Source organism: Pan paniscus, chromosome 8 (genome assembly GCF_029289425.2).
Source record: "Pan paniscus chromosome 8, NHGRI_mPanPan1-v2.0_pri, whole genome shotgun sequence".
In the NCBI taxonomy this organism is placed as follows: domain Eukaryota; kingdom Metazoa; phylum Chordata; class Mammalia; order Primates; family Hominidae; genus Pan; species Pan paniscus.
The window spans coordinates 139,748,962-139,771,054 of NC_073257.2; the positions used below are offsets into that span (position 1 = coordinate 139,748,962).

The 22,093-nt window shown below is 47.8% G+C and overlaps 1 protein-coding gene across 1 annotated transcript in view; it reads right to left on the reverse strand.

Moving 5' to 3' along the window:
- Positions 1-6,826: 6,826 nt before the first annotated feature.
- CLRN3 (clarin 3) overlaps positions 6,827-22,093 on the reverse strand; it is a 28,769-nt gene continuing 13,502 nt past the window's right edge. Inside the window, exons 2-4 of the mRNA XM_034931709.3 lie at positions 21,189-21,438; positions 12,324-12,503; positions 6,827-7,098 (exon numbers count right to left, since the gene is read on the reverse strand). Of these exons, the coding sequence (XP_034787600.1) occupies positions 6,827-7,098; positions 12,324-12,503; positions 21,189-21,417 (681 nt within the window). The 5' untranslated portion in view covers positions 21,418-21,438. The remainder of the gene's footprint in view (positions 7,099-12,323; positions 12,504-21,188; positions 21,439-22,093) is intronic.

A 22,093-nucleotide genomic window follows, 5' to 3' on the forward strand; every position in this document is an offset into this window, starting at 1 on the left:
CTCAAGGCCTGCTTTCTGAATTCCTTTGTCTCATAGGGTACTCCCTTAATGTGTGCATTCTCACTTCCCCTAGGAGTAGCAGCCCCTGAAGGCCAGACTACTGTGAATGCTGCTGCTCCTCTGGGTCTAGCCACCCAGTCGGGCTGCCACATTCCAGGCTGGTGCTAGGGATATCTACAAGGGATCCAATGATGTGACTTGTCTAGTCTCCCAGCAGCGGCAGGGGAGAGACATAGACTGAGATTTTCTTGGTTGTAAATAGCCTTAGCATGTTGGCTTTCTCAAAGCCAACAATAGTAGTAACGTACTAGGTATATGGAAACGTACTTTCCATATGGAAAGACTCAACATCTGGTTAGCCAGGGTTTTGCAGGCAATGGAGTAGGCGAGGTTGCACAGAGGTTTTCTTCTTCCTGAGTAATGTGTTATTGTGCCTGCAGATGCTGCAATGGATGGTGGCAGCTGGCCACCAGCCAGGAGGTGGCACTCGCAAAAGATCACCAGCTGAGGTGGTAGTGATGGGGTTGGTGCTTGCCTCATGTTACCCAGGGGAGGTACTCTGGAGTCTCAGGCAATGGGCGGGGTCCTGGAGTTCCCAAACGTCCCTGTCCCTTGTGTTTACCAGGGCAGGTGAAGGGGCAAAGCGGGTCAGGCTACATCAGGTAAGTCCACTCTCTGGCTCCCTACATGCAGGGGCAAGCAGTGTCCTCAGCGGGGGATTGGAGGGCAGTTCTCTGGCTGCTGGGATAATGTTCCAGAGATGAGTGTAGCTGCCGCTGCTGCACAAAAGAATCCGCATGGGGAGTGAGGAGTAACAGGCGGCAGTCAGTCCCACTCAGCTCCCACGCACTTGGCAAGGCAGGCCTCACACCCGCAGGGTTCAGCCAACAGCAGCGAGCTGGGTTCCAGGCAGCCTGCTCTCAGAACTCAAAACCGCCCAGGCCATGAACCTTCCTGATAGAGACAGAAACCTGGCTTTCATGCTTCGCCCCTCCAGGTCCACCCGGGAAGCAGGGGTGCCAGCTCCTGCACTCGTGGCCATAGCACACTTCCCAGTTCCCCCTGGGTTCAAGCCAATAGGGTTCGTCCCCTCTCGAGATTATGTGGCAAAACTCAGTTGGGAGCTTCTCTCACCCTGTGACCACCGCCTGAGTTGGCTGGCAGACTTCCGCAAGGGCCCCTGTGGGATGGGATCAGGAATGGCTTCCCTCCATCACCGCTGGAGCCTGGGAGTGCCCACAAAGCCTGTCTCGATGCTGCTCCTCCCTCTGCTCTCCCCACCACTCACTAACTCGGCTCCAGTGCTGGGCAGGGTCATGGGCTTCTGAGGGTTGCAGCTCCCCTGTGGGAGTGAGCATCCTGGCAGCTGTGTCTCCCCTCACGCTCTGGAGACTCAAAGTCTTCCATCTGCTTCGCGGTATAGGCTGCTGCCCGCCACTTCTTTCAAAGGGACTATGGTTTCTTTCCCTTTCTGTTAAGTTTCTGTGTTGCTCTTGGAGAAAAGTTCACAGTGTGAATCTCTACACACTATTTCGTCTTTCCAAGTGGGAGAGGCAGGCTAACTAACAATGCCTCCCATCTGCTAGCTTGGGGGAAGAAAAAGGTTCATTGATCTTAAGACCAGAACCTATTTAGGAAGACAGGAAAGATACTGGTCAGCATGTAGTGTCCACTGAAAATGGTTACATTTGTAGTCAAAAGGTCAATGTTTCCCAGTGTATATACCACAAGAGTCCTGCACACTGGGTTACTCAAAATGAGACGGGCGTGGGGCCAGCAGAGGGAGGCCAAGGTCTACTACTGGGAAGTGCACTTTGGACTTTGTGCAACCCTTTTATACACACGCAGAGCCGCTGCCAGGCTATAGGTCCCAGGTGTGCCTCGAGGAGACGTTGGCGGGTAAATCTGCATCAGAATCTCTGCTCAGCCTCTCCTTGGTCGTGGCATGGTGGGGACACCACTTTGCCAACCTAAGCCTTAGTGGCTCATCTATCAGATGGGGTTAACTATAAAACAACACAGGATATTGCTGTGAGGATTCAACACAATCTCCTGTTTGCAGGGTTTGGGGCAGGCACACCCTGAGGCCTGGCACCTGTGGCTGTGGTCTCTGCTGTTGCAACAGCCTTGAAGACTGGGACCCCTACTCGGACCCCCGCTCTCTTCTGGGGGACCCTGGAAGGCTCCACCATATCCCTACACTGAGTAAGAAAAGGAGAAGCTTCCCCCTGTGGGAACAGTGACTTATGGGAGCTGAACGTGGTGCCGAAGTGGCGTGCCTCAAGAGAGCCAGAGGAGCAGGGCATTCCGAGGGCCAGGATGAGACTAAGGGCCAGGACGAAATGAAACGCCTCCTTGCCGCTTGGCAGGAGGGGCGTGAGAAGCAGGAAGACTATTCATTTTGTAAAATGAATAGTCATAAAATATAATTCATTTCTTCCTCAATCTTCCCTTTTTACTAAACATTTAAACATTTTGAAAATGAAACTTTCATGGTCTGAAACCTGTCACTAAAACAAATTCTTTTTCTCTTTTAAACTAGGACTTTGTCTGAAATTCTAATCAGTGCTGTCATTATTTTTCAGGGTCTTTGGGCAGTGTGAGGACGTATGCCAGCAAGAGCATAACAAACACAGAATTGGCAGCCCTAACGGTGAGGGAAATAGTACCTGTGTATCCTCGGCGTCCTCACTGCCACCCCACATGGGGCATTCAGGTTTCACAGACATCCCTTACGCCTCAGGTCCTTCTCCAGTGCAGCCGTAGTAAACCAGCGCCCTGGTCACCAGGAGTGCTTTGGGCCCTGGCCTTCTATTTGAAGGATCACAAAGTCCTCCTCTGGGTAGGTGTGGAGGGTCATGCAGAGGAGACCCCACCATCCCCTGCTGGGGTCAGCACCCAAGCTCACCTGAGGATTCATGTGAAACACATTGGATGCCTTTGCCTGGGCCCACTGCCTCTTTCCCTTCTGAATGAAGAAGACCCAGCATGAGGCTCACAAGCAGGGTGAGGCGAGGCCTTACCTCCTCTGGGGCACACCAGGAATGCCACACTTCCCGTCTGGAACAGAACTCCAGGACCAGGGGCCACCCTTCCTTCCCTTCCTGACTCCACCCAAGCACCTCTCCTCGGCCTGATACACAGAAACTGTCCAACGAGTCCAACACAGAAAGAAAGGACTTGGAGACCTGTTTCCATTCAGCTCTGCCACTTGTCAGGTTGAGTTCCTGGGCAGGTCTACTAACGCCTCCGGGCTGAAGTGTTTTGGTTATTACTGTTTGTTTACAGGACAGCAGAATGAGTGTGGCCTGCAGTGGCTAAGGGTGGTGACATTATTCCCACTCACAGTTTCTACTGTGTTCTAGGGACTTATGGGTCTGTGACAGAGGAGGCCACCCTGAGCCGTCAAGGGCACAGAGCTCCTTATTATGGTTCACTCACAACAGCCCTGCAAGCTAAACCAGCTCTTGTGATCCCATTTCACAGATGATTAGAATGAGGCTGACTGAGACGAAGTCACTTCTCTGAGTCGTAAGTAGCAGATCCCAGGCGGCGTGACTCCAGAACTTCCCTGCTTCATCCTACACTGATTCTTGTTTCTCTTATTTATGTATTTATTTTTTTTCATGAGGAAAGATGAGCTCAGAGATAGGCAGTGACTTTGCTGGTTTCTCACCACTCTCTGTGGGATGTCAGAGCAGCCTACGAAGGTTCTCAAGTCCTGGGAGGTGGAGGTGTCTAAGGGGTCAGGGAACGAGGACCAGGGCTAGAGAGCTGGTCAATTGTTAGGGGAGATCAGTCCTCTGCACCACTGGCCGATGACCTCATCTGCCTGAGGCCCCTGAAAGTTCTGAGTGCTGGGTCCAAAGAGTCCAGAGGGGCGCAGGGACCAAGAGCCCCCAGCTTCTCTCCACACTGGAATTTTAGGGTCAGAGGGCCCCTGACTCTGAGCCATCCCTGCCCCCTACACATCTTGCCTGTTGTCTAGGCTGTAGAAAGGCAACAGATTAGTCAACTAGAAACCTGCTTTGAGTCTACCCTGAATGACCGGTTCCAGCATAAGAGAAGGAGGGTTGCTGAGTAGGCGTGGGGTGGGGAAGGAGTGCCCACTCTGCAAATCGGCTTAGCACCTGCTGCCCTTTGCAGAATCTGCAGGGTCCCAGGCCCTCCAAGAGGCCGAGCAGCCTCAAAAGGCATGAAGCTGCTGGCGTGTACCTGCGGCTCCACAGGCAGCATACAAGGGCATCACTAGTGCATGGCCATGTGAGGCTGGCTGCAGGATCCCTAGGTGGACCCTGAGAAATACCATATCCAAGGACACAATGCTCCCGTCCTGCCTAACCCACAGAGTTTGTTGAGATGATCAGACACAATTCTAATGATGATAGCAAAGCTTACCTGGAGGTTCCCTCCCGTATCCCACTGTGCTTTGCAAACACTAACTCACTGGCTGAGCCCAGTTTGACAACAAAGTACTGATTTCTCTAAAGTTCTCATCATAGACTGTATGAAGAGCATATGTTTTACACAACTTACTTATTTTGCAAATATGGATAAACCTTTGCAACCCAGATCATCATAACAAGACCACGTGGGTTCATTAGAGTCATACAGTGTTTCAACGGTCATAATATGACTAGTTCAGACCCCTTCAAAATAGTGCTTCAGGTGAATCTATTCACCAAATGTAAAACAATGTACATTTATTAGTTGTTTTAAAACAGCAAATTACTATTCATTGTGTAATGAATTGTTGCCTTACTATGCCATCCACCCATCTTGTAGGCTGAGGCATGGAGGCCTGTGTTCACCCTTCCACACACCCACCTGTGCTTGTGAATAGCATTAAAGCCATTTCTACAGGCTTTGCATGTGTAGTTTCATTATCTTCTGCCTTAAAACACATTAAGGAAACCATTCTCTTTGTCTCCCAAATTGTGAAACGTAGTTCCATTTACCTGCTTCCCATGTTTTAAAGGTCATTTGTGATATAAGTATTAAGAAAAATTTTCCCCCTAAGGAAACTGAGCTCTGCTCAAATGCCGAGGTGAATAAATGCAGCGCTTTTTCCACAAAACACAATCATTCACACAAACACACGATGCGAGTGCCTGTTTAGCAATTGTTTCTGTGGGTTTGTTATCTATAGCTGTTTCCTCTTCATTAGTTGTTTACATTATTAAAATCTGATATCAAATGCAAACTTTCAAAGAATGTGTTTCTAGATCCAAAGAATTTAGAAAATGTTCACTGTTGATCAGATTTTTAAAAATATATTCACAGTTAATATTAAGAGTAACTTTGAATAAGTAGGGCTTTAGAGCAGGACGTGACAGAGAACTGACCTTTCCAAGAATGAGCACAATTTGTGACTAAGTACCTCTTTTAAATGGAGTTTAGCAATTGCTTTCTGAATACCTGTCTTGACTGTCCAACAGTAGCTCCATGGGGGTGGATACCCTGGTGAGCACTGTGCTAGCCACATCGCAGGTATCCTACATGTATTTCTTAAACGAAAAATATTCTTTCTAAGACAGTGTTAAAAAATCATGAGTAAGAAGGTCACTAATCCCTGATAGCTTCATAAATGAGATATTCTTCTGCCCAACGAGATGCTGCTCTGCAAATCACACCCAGGGAATTCTGCTCCTTTTGGCCATGGTCCCATCAAGACACGCAAGGTGATCGTTTCAGAACCCTATCAGTGTTCAACCTGGCTAACTTGTGAAATAGTCAAGCTCAAAAGATTCTCAAAGTGATTTTCTGGGAAAATATTCTACTGTAAAGAAGGTCAGATCCATTCTGTTGCCTTTAAAACATTTTCCTGGTCGCCCACCGGCTTCTCATGAAACCGGGAACCAGTTTCACCCAATCTGTTCTCAAAGGGCTACCCTACCCCATGCCCGTGTTCCACGTTTGCCCTGTCCCTGACTCAAGGAATGAATGCCTGCAAGCCACAGTGTTCTAACCCATTTCTCCCTCAGTCTCTGGCTGGGCAGGAGCCTGCTGATGGATGACACACTCCCATCAGACCTGCCACACCCAGGTCTACACCACAGAAACTAAGGCTGTTGGTTGACACGGTGGATGCTAGAAGTTGCTGCAATGTTTCATTTCCATTTTGACTGAATTCACCACAATTCCTATTAAACCAAAAATATAATGTTTAGCCTCTTTAGCATATAGACCACAGGGCTATCATTTTTCTCTTTCTCTGATATTCTCATTTCTATTCTCTTTCTGACCAAAACCCCATCTAGGAATATCAAAAATGTGTTTGAGGATCACAGTAATCACCTTTACCCACCGTTGGGTTTGAATATGCCAGCAACTGAGGGTCCAGATAACCAAGTCATTTACTCCAAAATCTCTCTTTGCCTCCAGCACTTGGTCCTGGAAAGGTGAGTTCTGAAACCCTCTGTTCCCAGAAGTCTTCATGCATAGAGTAGAATAAAAATACCCAGTCCCTCCTGAGGGGAATGAGATCATAGGCACTGAAGTGCTTTGAGATACTCAAAGAAAAGAAACATGACACAGCCTTTTATTATTTCAGATTGTGAGACCAGGTCAGAAGGGTCGTTACGCTCATCATGATACTATTGCTTTGAATACCACACAGACCAGCGATGTTTCCCATTCATTTCCCCAACCTTGTGGGAAAAATTTTCAGGAGTACAGCATCAATGAAGAACACAGTGTCATGAAACACAAACGCTGTCACAGATGACAGTCACGTTACCATGCTGAATTGTCCAGAGAAGCTAACCAGTTACTACTCAGGGCTGATGTAAAATAGATGCAACGCCAAAATGAGATGAAAGAGAATTCAGAATAAAATTCCGTCCCTTGGAGCATATTCCATTGGCCTTCTCTGCTCCTGCTTCCGCTGGTATCTGGCCTTCTGGTAGAAAAAGATGATGGTTACAGTGACTATATTTAGAAGAATGATGAGCAGTATGAGCCAGAACGAGTATCCGTAACTGTGGGTCGTTCCTTTACTGGTGGTTGCCGGGTAAAGCATTTGGAACAACTCTTCGGAGAGTTGGTTGGACTGCGTGTTCGCCACAAACAGTATCATGGTCACAAAAACGAAGGATGCTGAAAGGAAGATGGAGTTTCATGCATGGCATGGTGATACAGTTTTTAATGTCACTTATCTTTATGGAACACATATATATGGGAATGTATTGCATATCTACACAGGAGTTTACACTCTTTTAAGCACTAGGGAGAAGGTACAAAATTGTAAGACACAAACTAGATGTCTAGGCATAGAACACTAAAGATTGTGCAGGGCTGTGTATGACCAATAGTGAACGTGCTGACTCAAACGCTTTCAGAAGTAGTTGTGCAACTTGTCTACCAAACAGCGCACTTCCTAGGTGGTGAATGCAGTAGTGTGCTGAATGAATGATTGAATAGGACAGTTCAGAGGGAAGCTGTATAAGGAGGTCTGGGAAGAGCTGAGGAAGGACAGGGCATCACAGATGGAAGAAGCCGCCTTAAAAAGACCCTGGGTGGGCAGTGGGCCTGGAGCACCTGGGACTGTGAGATACAAGCTCAGCTGCTGGGGAGAGGTCCCAGGGTCCTAAGAACTGGGTACCGAGACTGGGCTGCCCTGAGAGCCACAAATGCCATCCCAGGAGCTTGAATATCATGGCATATGATGCTACTGGCAAGTGTCTAATCAAGAGGAATCTCCTTACAAAACTCATTAGAGAAGAGAACTTACTGCATGTTTCTGTCTTCCCTTTTTTATTCTTCACAATATCCTCCACTAGAAAACATTCTTTTTTGTTTGTTTTGAGATGGGGTCTCACTCTCCCCTGGGCTCTGAAGTGCAGTGGTACCATCTCAGCTTACTGAACCTCCACCTCCCAGGCTCCATTGATCCTACCACCTCAGCCTCCTGACTGGCTGAGACTACAGGTATATGCCACCATGCTTGACTAATTTTTTATGGAGACCGGCTTTTTCTATGTTGCCCAGGCTAGTCTCGAACTCCTGGACTCAAGTGATCCACCTGCCTCGGCCTCCAAAAGTGCTGAGTGTGAGCTACTCTGCCGAGCCCTAAAGAACATTCTTCAGTATAGACTTGGGAGAGCCACTTTTGTCTAGTTAAAAGAACGTAGTTCTGGAGTCAGAGAGAACAGGACTGGAAATTCCAGCTAGATGAACTTGGACAAGTCATGTAGCCTTTCCTAGCCTCATTCCTCATCTTTCAAAGGGAATGAGATAGAGACAAAAAAAAATGTAGATTAGGGCTTTCGCGGTTGCCTAGTGCTGGAAGTGGGCTGGGAGGGGGTGATAGCTAAAGGGCATGGGGTTTCTTTTCAAGGTGATCAAAATATTCTAAAATTGGTGGTGGTAAGGCTTGCCCATGTCTGAGAACATATAAAAAACCATGGAATTGTATACTTTAATGGGTGAATTGTATGGTGTGTGACTCGTGTCAATAAAGCTGTTAAAAGAAAGGTTTTGGAGGATAAGGATGCCTATGTTCCAGGATCTGTGATGAGGCCGGTGAGCAGGCTCACCCAGTGAGGTCTGATACGCATGGGGGCCGCCAGGGGATCCTGGCCACGGAAGCCCCTTGAGACTCCGTCTGCCGCCATGTACCCAGAACTCAGTGGACATCAAATGTATCCTGCTATAACCCACACCCAGGGAAACCTTCCAAACCATCCTTCAAAAGGCCTTAATTAGAGGGGTTTTGTATGAGGAGAATGTTTTAAACACTCCTTGATGACAGACCTTCATCCTCAATGTAATGGTTTTATTTCTTAATAATTTGTCCGTACAAAAGCCCTGACCCTCTGAAGCTCTCCAGGTGCCTCACAGCCTTAATTATCTTTCATTTTCCTCTTGTGAAGTTTCTTATAAAAGCTTAATCATAAAGGGGCAGGATGTATATAGTCTAAATGCTTTTTTCCAGAGTGGGCTGCCTAGAACTTTGATTTGAATGGGGAGGGGCCGACACACAGACACAAAATGCAAACCTGAGTCCCCTTTAGTGATGAGATGCCCAGAGCCTCTACCTGCCAGGCTTCTCCAGCCTCTGGGACAGAAGGATTTATAGGGGCTGGAGGAAGCCCCGGAGTAGATGAGGAGCTTCGGAAGGCTCACGGACCCTGGCTTCTGTCCTGGCCTGTGACCATTGGGCCCTGTGACCTCCTGATCACTTTCCACTCTCTGAGTTCCTCAGATGAGACACACATGTATTTGGAACAGGCAGTCTGCAAAGTTGTCTCTGGCTCCAAGCTTCTCTCAGGGGACAATTTTATCCCCTGAGGCCAGGATGCAGCCTCATCAGGTCAGTGTGGTGCAGAAGGTAGGCTGAGGTCAGAGGTCACGGGAATCTAGGAAGTGAGACTGCTGTTTGTCTCCTCAAAGCAGAACCTGCTTCTTTCTGTCAGAAACAAGCCAGGAAACCCACTTCCTTCCCTACCCAACATCTGCTGGCCAAGCAGAGGTTGTTCAAAACCAGCCCCTAGGAGTTTGGAGCACTTCCTTCTGGCCCCAGGACTCCCAGAAGTCAGTCTGATCATGCTGTCCCACAGCCATGACCCAAGGCAAGAATTAAGACATCTCTGTATACAAGCCCTTCTGCAGGCTGAGCCTCCTGGAAACTGAGAGTTTCAGTAAGTTCTCAAACCCTCAAAGCTCCTGTGAGAAAATCAGGAACCCCCAAAGGGCTACTTTGGGCAAAAGTCAGGCCTATCAACCCTGTTAGAGTCAAGAGGCCTCAAGGGGCATTTAGAGGAAGCTAAGCTGTGCTGAGGCCTTCTCCCAGGCAGGCATCAGAATGCAATCTGCTCCTTACACATCAACCTCTCAGATTGTTTTCTGCCCACCTCACAGCCTCCCTCTATGTGTTAGAACTTGCTCCTGAGCCAGGAAAGGAAGGTGGCAGGAATTCCCTCTCCGTCCAACAATTCTTTGTGGATAGGAGTAGGCAGGGCTACGGGGAGGCTCTCAGGTCCCTGTTTTTCATGTTTTCCTTCACAAACATGCATGAGGCCTCTGCTATATGCAAAGCCAGCCCGTACTCCGCAGCGGAGGAGCAGAGATATGGAGCCACAGCCTAGTGGAAAAGGCAGTGGACTTTGAACCCTGCAGGCTGTAGACACAGCAATGCTGGGTCCCTGTTGTTCGGCCGGCGCCACACCTGGCCCTCTACTCTGGTCCTGGCGCCTGTTTTCCCTCCAGGAATGCAGGCTTCCTTCCCCACTCACCCCTGCGGCTGGGGAAGGGCCGATTCCAGCCCCAGCTGCAGGATGGGCAGGTAGCCTTGGCCCATTAGTGGATGGCTTGGGGAATTCAACCCTGCCAGCCACAGAGATTGGTCAAGGGATGGGAGAAGGGCAATGCCAGTGCAAAGTAGCCCAGGACTTTCTCTGAATTTGGAGGAAATGAGAAATTTTTTTCTCCTGGGGCTGCCACCATCAGCAATGAGCCCAGAGTGGCCAGCAGTCATCTTATCTTCAAGAGGATTGATCTGGCCAATTAATGAATGATGGAGTCAATGCTGAGGATTTCAGTAGATGGAGCAATGGCAGGAAACAGTCCTCACGACACGGGCCGAGACCTTGACTCGAGCTGTGTCTGAAGCCACTGCTTCTCGTACTTTCTTAGTTACATGAGCAAAAGTAAAAATAATCTATCTCTTTACCCTGGCCATAAGTACCTATTGGTTTACCTTGGTTTGATTGACTGGGGTGAACCATCATCATACAAGTAGCTTAGGCAAGGGACTCTGGCATTCAGGTGAGTATATCTGATTGTGTAACAAAGTCCCTTAACCTCTGACACTCAGCTCTGCCATAAGAAAGGGAAACAGTGATATTCATTCTACAGGACTTTTGTGCCTCGTCCATAGTGGCTGCCCATTAAATTGGGGGATTTATTTGTTTTTACCCCCAAGTAATAAAAGCACAGAAAGAAAGAGCCAGTCATATATGAATGTGGTTAAACTAGCCTGACCCCAAATCCTTGGAGCTGAGGTGTGAGTATGTAATGTGACTCTGGTCCACCTGTAGTCCTGGCTTAATGCTTTTCCATTTTAAAAAGCATCCCTCACCGTCCTACCTGTGCTGTGCTGGGGCCAGTTTGTACATCTCAACTCCACGTCAGTGATCTCACATTGGGAGTTTGAAAACGGCCATGTGGCTGTGTTTACACGATTCCAATCACCAGGGCTTTTTTCTCTTTTTGTTTTTCCCCACTGGAGAGCCAGTTGTTCATATTCCTCAGCACACCTCTACTCCATGACATGGAGACGCTGGCCTCCTTCAGCCACCTGCGCCTGCCTCGTGGTAAGGATGACACTCAATGGAGGGACAGGATGATGCTGCCCTCAGCCCCTCCTCCGAGGCTTCCTGACATGTCTGATATCCAGAGCCTCCTTCCTGTGCTTCAAAATTTCAGGCCTGTGTTAAAATGCGTCACCTGGAGCTTACATGAAGCCACCTCAGAAATCATTTCCTTAGGACAGGCTTCATTCCCAAGGTCCAGTTTTGATGGTGGAGAGGGAAAGAACAGGAGAAACCTGACTGCCTGGTGGGAGCAAAAGGCCCTGAAGGCAGCTGGGCAGGGCAAATAGGTACTTCCCCAGCCCTGCTCTGGGCAGATGGGCAGCTGCAGAGCCCTGGAAAAACCCAGTGAAAGCCAGAAGACTGTGAGTCAAGGCTGGGACCCGCTTCCCATCTGGGCTCCGTCCTCCCAGCACCACACCCATGAAACAAACAAAATAACCAAGCAACACCACCCAGCAACACCCCAGGCTCACAGGTAGCCCACAAAAAAGGTATTGCACCCAGATTCTCTTATGTGCCATTATCTGTGGCTCTGTGGCACGACCATGTAGAGATGTCATGTGTGGAGACCAAGTGGACTCTTGTCATGTGGAGGAGGAAAGAGAAGGAAGTGTGTGCTGGTGTGTTCATGTGTATGTGTGTGCACGTGTGTGTGCTTCTACATGCCACACAGAGCCTAGTTTGGAGTTCAGCACATGGCAGAAGCCCGGTCAATATTTTGTTGACTTTTGTGCATTTTGACTTCTTATGTTAGAGTCTCAAAAGCAAAGCCTGGCTTGTTATAAGCCTCCTCAGCAGTGCATTTAAAACAGAATTCTATTTCCAGAGATGCTTCATAAACACTTTGGATTGACAAAATAAACCCCAGCCCTCAGCTCATGGGAGGTCCTCATAGTTTCCTTGGCGTAAACGTGACTGTGTATGTTCATGCATGTGTGAGAGGCAGAGACATGGGGACAAGCGGGATGCAGTTTTCTGCAGAGCACCGAGTCTCACAGGGCCACTCACCGCCGAGCCCGTTCCAGGTGTACACCCCCGTCGGCCCCAGGAATGTCTGGTAAGGGTTGCTGATGCTGTTGTAGAAGGTAAACCCAGAGCTCAGCAGCGACGTGATCAAACTCAGGACCAGGAACAGGATAGTCACCGAATGCAGAGTTTTTTGGGAAGAATTATTCAGTATCTCTAAAACTAAAACAATGTTTTGTGAGTGCATAGCACATAATGCAAATACCAGCTCTGGCCTGGCATTCCTCCCCACCCTACCCTCTTAGTGACTTGAGTTACTGGTTGTTGGATGTCAGTTAGAGATACCAGGAGCCTCCAAATCACGCAAGAACAAGACCCGCATTCCCCACTGGAGGCTGGTTATTGAATCAGTGGTTGGCTGGGTATAACCGCGACACTACAGATAACTGGACATTTATGCTGATTTTGAAGTCTCCTAGGAAAGAGTTTACCTTCCTGGATACCGGCAGCAGGGCTGGACAGCCTTCCCATTACTGAGCTTGGGCTCCGTCCTTGCCAAGGTGCTTTTCCCAGTTTCATCAGTGCCCCTGTTGCTCTGAGCACTAACTTGGCTTCCACTTGGAGGCACTCACAGGGTAGGTCACCCTGAAAACCTGTGCACTGTGAGAATCCCACAAGCCCTATGGCGTCTGGGGTAATTGCATGAGTCAGGGGTGGCATCAGCAGAGAAAAGCCTAAGAAAGGTGACCAGGAAAGTGGAAGCTGAAGGCTGACATAAGAAAATGACTTCTGTTGGTGCAAATCGAGTTGTGGGTCCTACTTCAGACTCCACTTCCCTGGGGCCAGAGAGGACCAGATGCCCAGAGGGCTCCAACGCTGGAGGCGGCTGGGAATTCGCCCATGAGTGAGCCTTGACTCTGCTTTCCAAGGAGAACTCTTCTGAATCCTAACAGCATTGGATGAATTTGCATATTTCTTAAGTGCAGAGGAGCTCCAGGCATGGAAGGACACTCTTATAACATGAAGCAAAGGTGCCCTGGCTGTCAGTCCTGGGTTCCTGGTTTTGCCTTTCTCGGGCTTCTGACTGCCACCAGCCATCTCCTCCACCTGCTCTTTTGTGGAGGACGCAATGCCCAGGCACCACAGGGCTGCACTTACATGTAAGCCCAGCCCAGCCACGGGCTGACAGGGTGTGTGAGGCCCTGTGGAGGAGGCCAGCACATGAAATAGTGTTTGCAGGGATGTTCCATGAAAGTCACCAGGACATGGGAGAAAGGGATTAGGGAGAAGAGTTCTGAGTCACAGTAAGGCCACAGCAACATCACTGGGAACAGGTGGGTAAAAACAAGTGAAAGGCTCTTTCTTTCCGTTCTGGTTTCTCTGGTCTCCGGGGAGAGAGCCTTGGAGACCTCACCTCTTTATCTGGAACAGCTTTAAAGAACAGAAAGCGAAAAGGCCAGGTAGGATCTCTGATTTCTGGGCCTAGGGGTGGTATTCCCTCAGCATATGCCCACGGGTCGAAGGTCAAGGAGTTCCTAATGGAACCAGAGTGTTTCAAAGAATTCAGAATGGGAGGCAGGAGACCCCAGGGTGCTGTGGGCACCCATGGGAGGGGTCACCAAGTCCCCTCCCCTTTCCCTCCCTGCATCGCCATAATGATTTAAAAATTCCTCATTATGCTGAGCCCAAATCTGCATCTCCACGACTTAAACCCAGGGGTCCTAATTCTCCTTTGGGAATCATACAAAATTCACTTGCTCCTTTCCTGCCTGGCAGCCTTTCCAAATATTTGAGGAGGGATATAAATCCCAACATGATTAACAGCCCACGTTTCTGGAGTATTCTCTGCTGGGTGTGACTGCAAAGTTCCTGCCAGCCTGGCCCCCTACACATACTTTATTCTGACTCTATTTCTCTTTCTCTCTTTTTCTTCTGTTTTTGGAGACAGGGTCTTGCTCTGTCACCCAGACTGGAGTGCAGTGGCAAGATCATCACTCACTGCAGTCTTGATCTCCCGAGTTCAAGCAAAGAATCCTCCTGCCTCAGCCTCCAGAGTAGCTGGAACTACAGGATGTGCCACCACGACCACGCTCAGCTAATTTAAAAAAATTTTTTTTTTTGAGTTGGAGTTTCACTCTTGTTGCCCAGGCTGGAGCGCAATGGTGCGATCTCGGCTCACCCCAACCTCCGCCTCCCAGGTTCAAGCAATTGTCCTTCCTCAGCCTTCCGAGTAGCTGGGATTACAGGCATGCACCACCATGCCAGGCTAATTTTGTATTTTTAGTAGAGATGGGGTTTGTCCATGTTGGTCAGGCTGGTCTCGAACTCCCAACCTCAGGTGATCTGCCCTCCTTGGCCTACCAAAGTGCTGGGATTACAGGCATAAGCCACCACGCCCGGCCTTTTAAAAAATTTTCCATAGGGACAGGATCTCACCATGTTGCCCAGGCTGGTCTCCAATTCCTAAGCTCGAGTGATCCTCCCTCCTTGGCCTCCCAAAGTGCTGGGATTACAGGCCACCACACATGGCCAGATAGACACGGGGCTCCCAATGAGACCCGACACTCCCCTTGGACAGGAGGACGTCATCACTCCATTTTTGAACCCCTTAATTCTATGTGTTCACTATTGTTTTCTTTTTTGGCTTTTTAATCAGCAGTGTTCTATGAGGAAGAAAAGTTTCCTCCCATTGAACAGAGTGGGCATGAAGGAGATGTGACCAGCAGCTTGCAATTGGGTGCCTGAGAAACAGCCTCAGGGGCTGCTGGCAAAAGGGTCCTGTGGTAAAGACCCTCATCCCAAGCGGTGCAGGCCTCGGGGTGCAGCCTCCTAGACCGGGAGTGGGAGAAGCCCCAGAAGCAGCAATGACAGGTAACCCAAGGGTTCTGGCTGCAAGGGAGAGTGAGAAAGTGCAGGAAAGAAAAGGGGAGGAGAGAGAAAAGGGCAGGAGGAGGGCAATGTGGATACGCCTCACAGCGGTTGGCATGGCCGCATGTCCCTTGAAAACCCATGGGAGAAGGGAGCAAACCAGGAGAAGACTGGGCAAGCCTCAGCTCAGTGGCATGAGGACGATGAATTCACCACCCTGCTCCTCAAGTGGAACTGGGGACTGCGAGCAAAGTCCAGCTCGCACAGGTACAGCCTACTTATGCTCAATGGTGACTGGACTATTTTGCAATTTCTGCTAATAACCCATAGAGCGTGGTGAAATTCTCAGCGTAGTCTCTGGCTATGCATCCCAGAGAAGGGCTCTAGCAGGACCTGGGTCACGCCAGCCACTGCCTGTTGCCTGGGCGGGGACGGGTGGGGCCTGCTGGGCCTGCCTTCTGGGTGGGTGGGATGTGGCCACCTGGGCTGGGACCTTTTTTTCCATCCCTGACCTCAGGTGAAATTTCTTGCCTCTGCCTATTGCTCGCTGTGGAGGTGCAGCCGTGGGGGGATTAATATTGCTACAATTTAGCACACACTTGTTTTGAAAGTAATAGAGGGTGACACCAGAGGAGAGAAGGAAAAAAAGCTACAGCACGTAGGACACACCTGTTCAGGGGGACAGGTCAGAGGCTGCAGATGAGTCACCGTAAGAGGGAATTGCTTCCCATTCCACACTCGCCATCCCCTCCTGAACGCTAAAGGGGAAACTCCAGGATCTATCCCAAAGTTTGCTGGGGACTAAATAAACTCACTGCTTAGCAAAAAAGGAGCTGTGTCCAAGGCCCCTGAAGTGGCTTGCAGTATTCTTCTGCTTTACACACTTAGTAAAAGCTGTTTTTGGGTATTCACTGGTAAATGGTTCACATTCCTTTTTTTTTTTTTTTTTTTCAGAGTAAATTAGAAAGTGACAATTGAATTTAGTTTTGTTTGTGACTTTTGGTAAGATCTAATGATGTGATTTTTCAAAAGGGAGTCATTTGGAGCCTGTTGACTCATATTTTCTGCATATTAAGGTGACAATTCATCTTGATTCTAACTGCTGCATTTTAAAATTATTTTCCGGCTTTCTGAATTTCCTGCCACACAGGTCTAACAGCTGTATCTCCGCTCCAGCTCCTGGCTCAGAACTTAGACAGTACAAGCTGAAAATTCAGGGAAAGTTACCAAGAATGAAATAACAATAAACTTCCATAGCATCTGACAGCTGCTCTCTGCCTACAAAATTAGCAAACACATTCCGTTCTTTTTCTTCCTTTTAGGGGGCAAGCGTGTGAATCAGGAAAGCTACCTCACAATTGGCGCTAATTGCCCCAGGAGAGAGCCAAGAACAACGTGGCCAAAGAGAAGAGCGTCTGGCCCGCAGATCCCGCAGCTGGGAGGCAGAAACGTGCTGCTGGGCAGTGGATAATGGGCGCCCATGAGAGCCATCCGGACATCCGGGCTCCCCACGCAGGAAAATGTAACCCTTCAGGCCCCACTTGCCATCTGCCTTTTGAGTTCTGGTTTTCTGTAAGTCCTCGGACATCAAGGGAGAGCCCGTGGCTTTGTGAGTGGATGGGTGGGAATTACCGTGACTCCCTCCGTAAGCACCTGGTCACCAGGGAGCCTGAACAGGGCAGCTCCCAGTGCTCATGGGAGGAGCTCATTCTATCAACAGATCTCCAAGTGTGGCCTGGTAGCTCTCCCAGGGAGCCCAGGCTGGTGCCCCAGCCTCTCAGAAAGTTGCCAGGGTTCCTTGGGGAGAAGTGGCCTGAGCTTGGGAGGGCACCCTCTTTGTCCTCTCTACTCTCCCCATCACAGTGTGGTTATATCTCTGGGGGCAGATGATGAACCTGCTCTCCAGGAGAATCTCCTTGTGTGGACAGGGTAGGAGTAGTAGGGTGGGGACTCTTTATGAATTCTGGAGAAATAAACTTCATTTGTTCTTCTCTTTGCAATTTATTAGTTTCTGCAGCAGGTCTATTTTTCTAATTATTTTTAGCCTGCGCTAACGGTGCAATGTTGAGCTCCCTGAGAACACATGGAGGTTAGTGGAGAAAAGAGACTAGCGGGTGGGGGAGTGCCAGATGGGGAGAGACTCCCGCCAGCTGCAGTGAATCCTGACTCGGAGGCAGCACTCAAAGGCCAGCCGGGAGCTGAGCTTTCCCTCAGTCTGCCTTGCTTCCTTTGCAAGGTTGTCCAGAGCTTTTGCCAATAAATTAATTTAATTTCAAGCAGGCCACATCCAAAGGACTTAAAAAACAATACCCAGTACAGCCATGCCTGTCAATCTAGTGCCTGGCCTTGGTGGAAGCTGGTTGTTGTCAACACTGAATTAGGATCACCTGGGAAGATTTTTAAAAAACGAGCAGGTCAGGGCCTCACCCCGCAGAGATTGCTATTTATTTGGTCCAGGGTGGGGATGCCTCACCCGCATCCCAGGTGAGTCTACCTTCCGCTGTAGGCAACGTGATTGCTCAAAGTCCCACACGTCTGCAAACCAGACTGTTCTTGGAACTGAGAACAAAGAGTGCGGTGTCACATGAGGAGAAATATCTCTCATAATAAAGTCCATCCTGGGCTGGTGACACCCTGTCTCTACAAAACATAAGAAAAGTGGCTGGGTGTGGTGGTGCGTGCTGGTGATCCCAGCTACACCAGAAGCTGAGGCAGGAAGATCTCTTGAGCCCAGGAGGTAGAGGCTGCAGTGAGCTATGATCACACCACTGCACTCCAGACTGGGCGACAAAGCAAGACGCTGTCTCAAAAAAGAAAAGAAAAATCTTGCCGGGCACAGTGGTTCATGCCTGTAATTCCAGCACTTTGGGAGGCCGAGGTGGGTGGATCACTTGAGGTCAGGAGTTTGAGACCAGACTGGCCAACATGGTGAAACCCTGTCTCTACTAAAAATACAAAAATTAGCCGGGTGTTGTAGTGTATTCCTGTAATCCCAGCTACTAGGGAGGCTGAGGCACGAGAATTGCTTGAACTCAGGAGGTGGAAATTGCAGTGAGCCGAGATGGCGCCACTGCACTCCAGTCTGGGTGTGAAGCAGCCTGGGTGATGAAAAAACAAAACAACAACAACAACAAAAAAACGATCATAAACACTTTTCCTGTCAAAATGATTCTGTAAAAAATACGTTCTGGTCAGTGCATAGGCTGAGTAATATTTGAAACAACATTCACAGGAATTCCATGTCCTAAATGTGAATGACTCATTTTGTCATGTTTGCCAGTGTGAGGAAACAGAGCACATTGTGCTTCCGGGGCCCTGACCACATTTTCAAAACACAGAGTCAAAGGAATGACTTCTTTTTACATGGCACCCAAGATCCAGAACCGAGAAGGAGGTGGGTGTCCACAGTGTGAGCTTACACCTCCTAGCAGCTCATTTTTCAGGATTCTGTCCTCCAACGGGGCTTTGCAGACATGCATTTCCCCCCACCCCCTTGCTTCCATGCAGACCTGCACATACCATGCTCCAGCAGGGAGTGCAGGGCACTGATTTTAGCTGAGGAAGGGTCTTCATCTCACACTGAGTGGTGAGCCCTCCAAGGCCAGGAACCATGTGCAATGCCTTTCAGTATCCTGAGCCCCTTATACATGCAGCAGCTGCTCAGGGAAGTTTTTTTGAACAGAAATTAGATCTCCAGAACTTTGGGAGTAGCAAAGACAACCTGCTCACAGATGGACATACAGGACCTGTCACTTTTCATCCGGATGTTGGACAAACTAGGATGCAGCAAGTCAGCCTGAGCTGCCCGCACCCTCCAGTTACACACTGGAGGATTTCCTTACCAGGTCTGAAGGACGATTTTCCCCACAGATTGACCAATGTTGGCTGAATTATTTTGGCACTTTGAAATCAGCTGTCATTGCTTCCTTCTGCTATTTCGTTTCAAATCTACAGTCAAAATTGGCTCAATATGATAAATACCATGCAGAAATATAGCAGAGCTTTGCAATAATTATTACTCTTGGGGGACCCTTGATGTGACCTCACGCTAGCCAAGAAGCTGATATGGTTAAATTCTCAATTGGAACAGTCAGTCCACCACCGCTGGGCAAGAAAGGGGCGTTTGTACAGATTTGATTGTGCTGCCAATGGTTGGTTTCTGACTTGAAAAAAGCCCCACGTGGCCATGAGAAACCACAGGAGAGCACCCACGTCTCCATGTACACACTGCAGAGCTGCTCCCAGGAGAAGCATCCCGGGATCGTTAGCAGCTGAACACCGCAAGTTGAAGATTTCAGTAACATGACTTTCCCCTGTCTGAGAGAACTGCTTACAGGTGTTCAAGCCCAACGATTATTACAATCATTGGCAATAAAGATCCCCTAGGCTCTGAGAGGTCCTTAGGTGTCAACCAGAGTGACAGTGCAGCCCCTTCATTAATTGGGTGGTGGTTCACCTTCTTCAGCACCAGGAGGTTGGGCAGTGACTTGGGGAAGGTCAGAATGTGGCTCCCCAGTAACAGAGACTTAAAGTAGAGATCCAGCAAAGGGAAGGCAAATATTCTGCCTGGCTGTGTTCCCACCTGGGCTGCCGCACCTACCTGGCCCTGGGCCCTTTCAGGGCTCTCCTTGACAAGTGCCTGCTCTGGTCCCCTGACATCACCATGCTCACCTGCATGCACACAGGGCTTTAGAGCCAGGTCCTGACCCATCCTGGCCTCCTCTGAGTCTCCGTGCATAGAGATAGTTGATGCTTTCTTTGAAGCCATTTATCTCAAATTGGAAATCAACTGGTTCCAAACAGACACCATATGGAAGCCAAAAAAAACTGTAGGTTTTGTCTCTTACTTAAAATTTGTTAAATGTGTCTGAGGCTTCAGGGCAGTTTTTGGTTTTGAAAATGCTATTCACATAACTGAAAGCATGACTGAGTCTCTGAAAGCTGCTGTAAAGCCAATGTTCCCCATCCTTATGGGAAGCTGAGGTTGACACCAGAGGCGATGTCCCTGAAAGGCTATGGCAATGCTAGGGGAGATGCTGCTTTTGCTAACATCTAAATGACAAATGTATAACTTGGGAACATAACCAGGTTGCTTTGGATTTAAGAAAATAGTTTCATTAACATAGTCATAAACACACTAGAGCTAGAACTTAGAGCTAGTGTCTAGGACTCAAACTTCTTCATGCATTACACAAGGACGAAACATTACATGTGTATAAGGTAGAAAATGATGCATATTTATAAGTCAAAAGGTAATGACTGTATGATACCCAATAATGCCTGTATAATACTTGCATACAACATTGTTCAAAACAAAGTCCACTTAATGTGTTACATAATTTACAAATGTTTTTAAATTTAGAAAACATGAAGGTAGGTTATCAAACCTCAAAAGTCAAATAAGTAGCTAAATCAACTTATTATTCTCAATGAACTTTTAATTTTACTTCCATGGAGAGGAGGGCATTATTATATAAGAAATCAGAAAAAAAAGTTTAGGAATTCCTATCAAATATACAATTAATAAATTAATGGAAATTTAATATAATTTCCAACGATTAGATTTTTTGGAGGTAAATTAAAATCAGTTAAAGAAATGAACTTGAGAAATAGAGATAATAAATTTTCCATTTTACTCTTTCCTGCATAGATGCCACTTGTGAAGTTCTAGACAGAGGTTGTGGCTCCAGCTAAAAACCCAGTCAATACAGTTAAAACATGTGTTCCTACTGGCTATTCAATGCCGTATTGCTGCCACATATTTTTACTTATTTACTTGTCAGTCAACTTGGTAGGTATTATTTAAATACAGCCACTGCTAGAATGATATAGACTATTGTATTAATAGACACAAGGAGAACCGAGGAAGCTCAAATAATGACATGGCAAATTTCCAAAATTATGAGTTAAGCTTGTACCTTCAGCCTAACCCAAAACTTACAAAGAAATTATTTTTGAATGGTTATTTGGCCCAAATATAGAATGACATAAACCTTAATTCAATCTCACTATGTCCATTCAAATTAGTTTATCATTTACCTGCAAACTTTTTCTTTGGTTCTGCAAGTCCGTGACTCAATTCTTGACTACTCTCCCCACGAAAAAGTCCGTAAGTGATGAAAATGCTCCCATTTGAAGCAGAGTCTCTAACAGCAATTGTACTGGTGATCCATGCTTGTGTCCCAAGAATAGAGCAAATTACAATGAAGGACCCAAGGCTGGTGAAAAAGCTTGATAAGAACATCAATGTCTTCTTTGTGGTAGGCATTTTCACAGGAAAATAAGTTCTCTAGGACAAAAAAAGGAATATCTTCTTATAACACTTTTGAACCTTATCTTTTGAAGTCTAGTATTTAGAAATGGAGTCTAACACTTTATTGTCAAATATAAAATCTCACTCTTCCTGAGGAAGGGTTATGCTAATGGACATTGAACTCTGAACATGGCCATAAAATTAACAGTAGCTGAACTTTGGTCTGGAGTAAGAGGCTGCTATGGTTACAGCCAAACAGCATGAACAAGGGGTGGGCATGGTCTTCCCAGGGACTTCCTCAATCATGCAATTAATTTATAATCCTTGGCCAAGTGTCATGGAAGCAAGTTTAGCCTACCATATCATGACAGGAGTAGAATTCCTAAATAATAGGGCGTGGAGGATCTGTATTCCCAAAGCGTTGCTGAGTCTAGCAGACAACAACATGAAACCCCAACTCCTCCAAGAATTATTGGAAATATGTAAACATATACTTCACTATTGTGGATATTTATGTTGCTTCAATTTCACAATTATGATTGAGAAAGAACAACACCCAAATATCTTTAGGCATAAACCTTTGTTCATATCTCCACTTGCTTCCTTGCTTAAACTTCTAGAAGTTTGACGAAGTCTGTGGATTTTTCTGAAGTTTTTGCTATGCATTGCTCAGTTTCTTTACTCGTTAGTG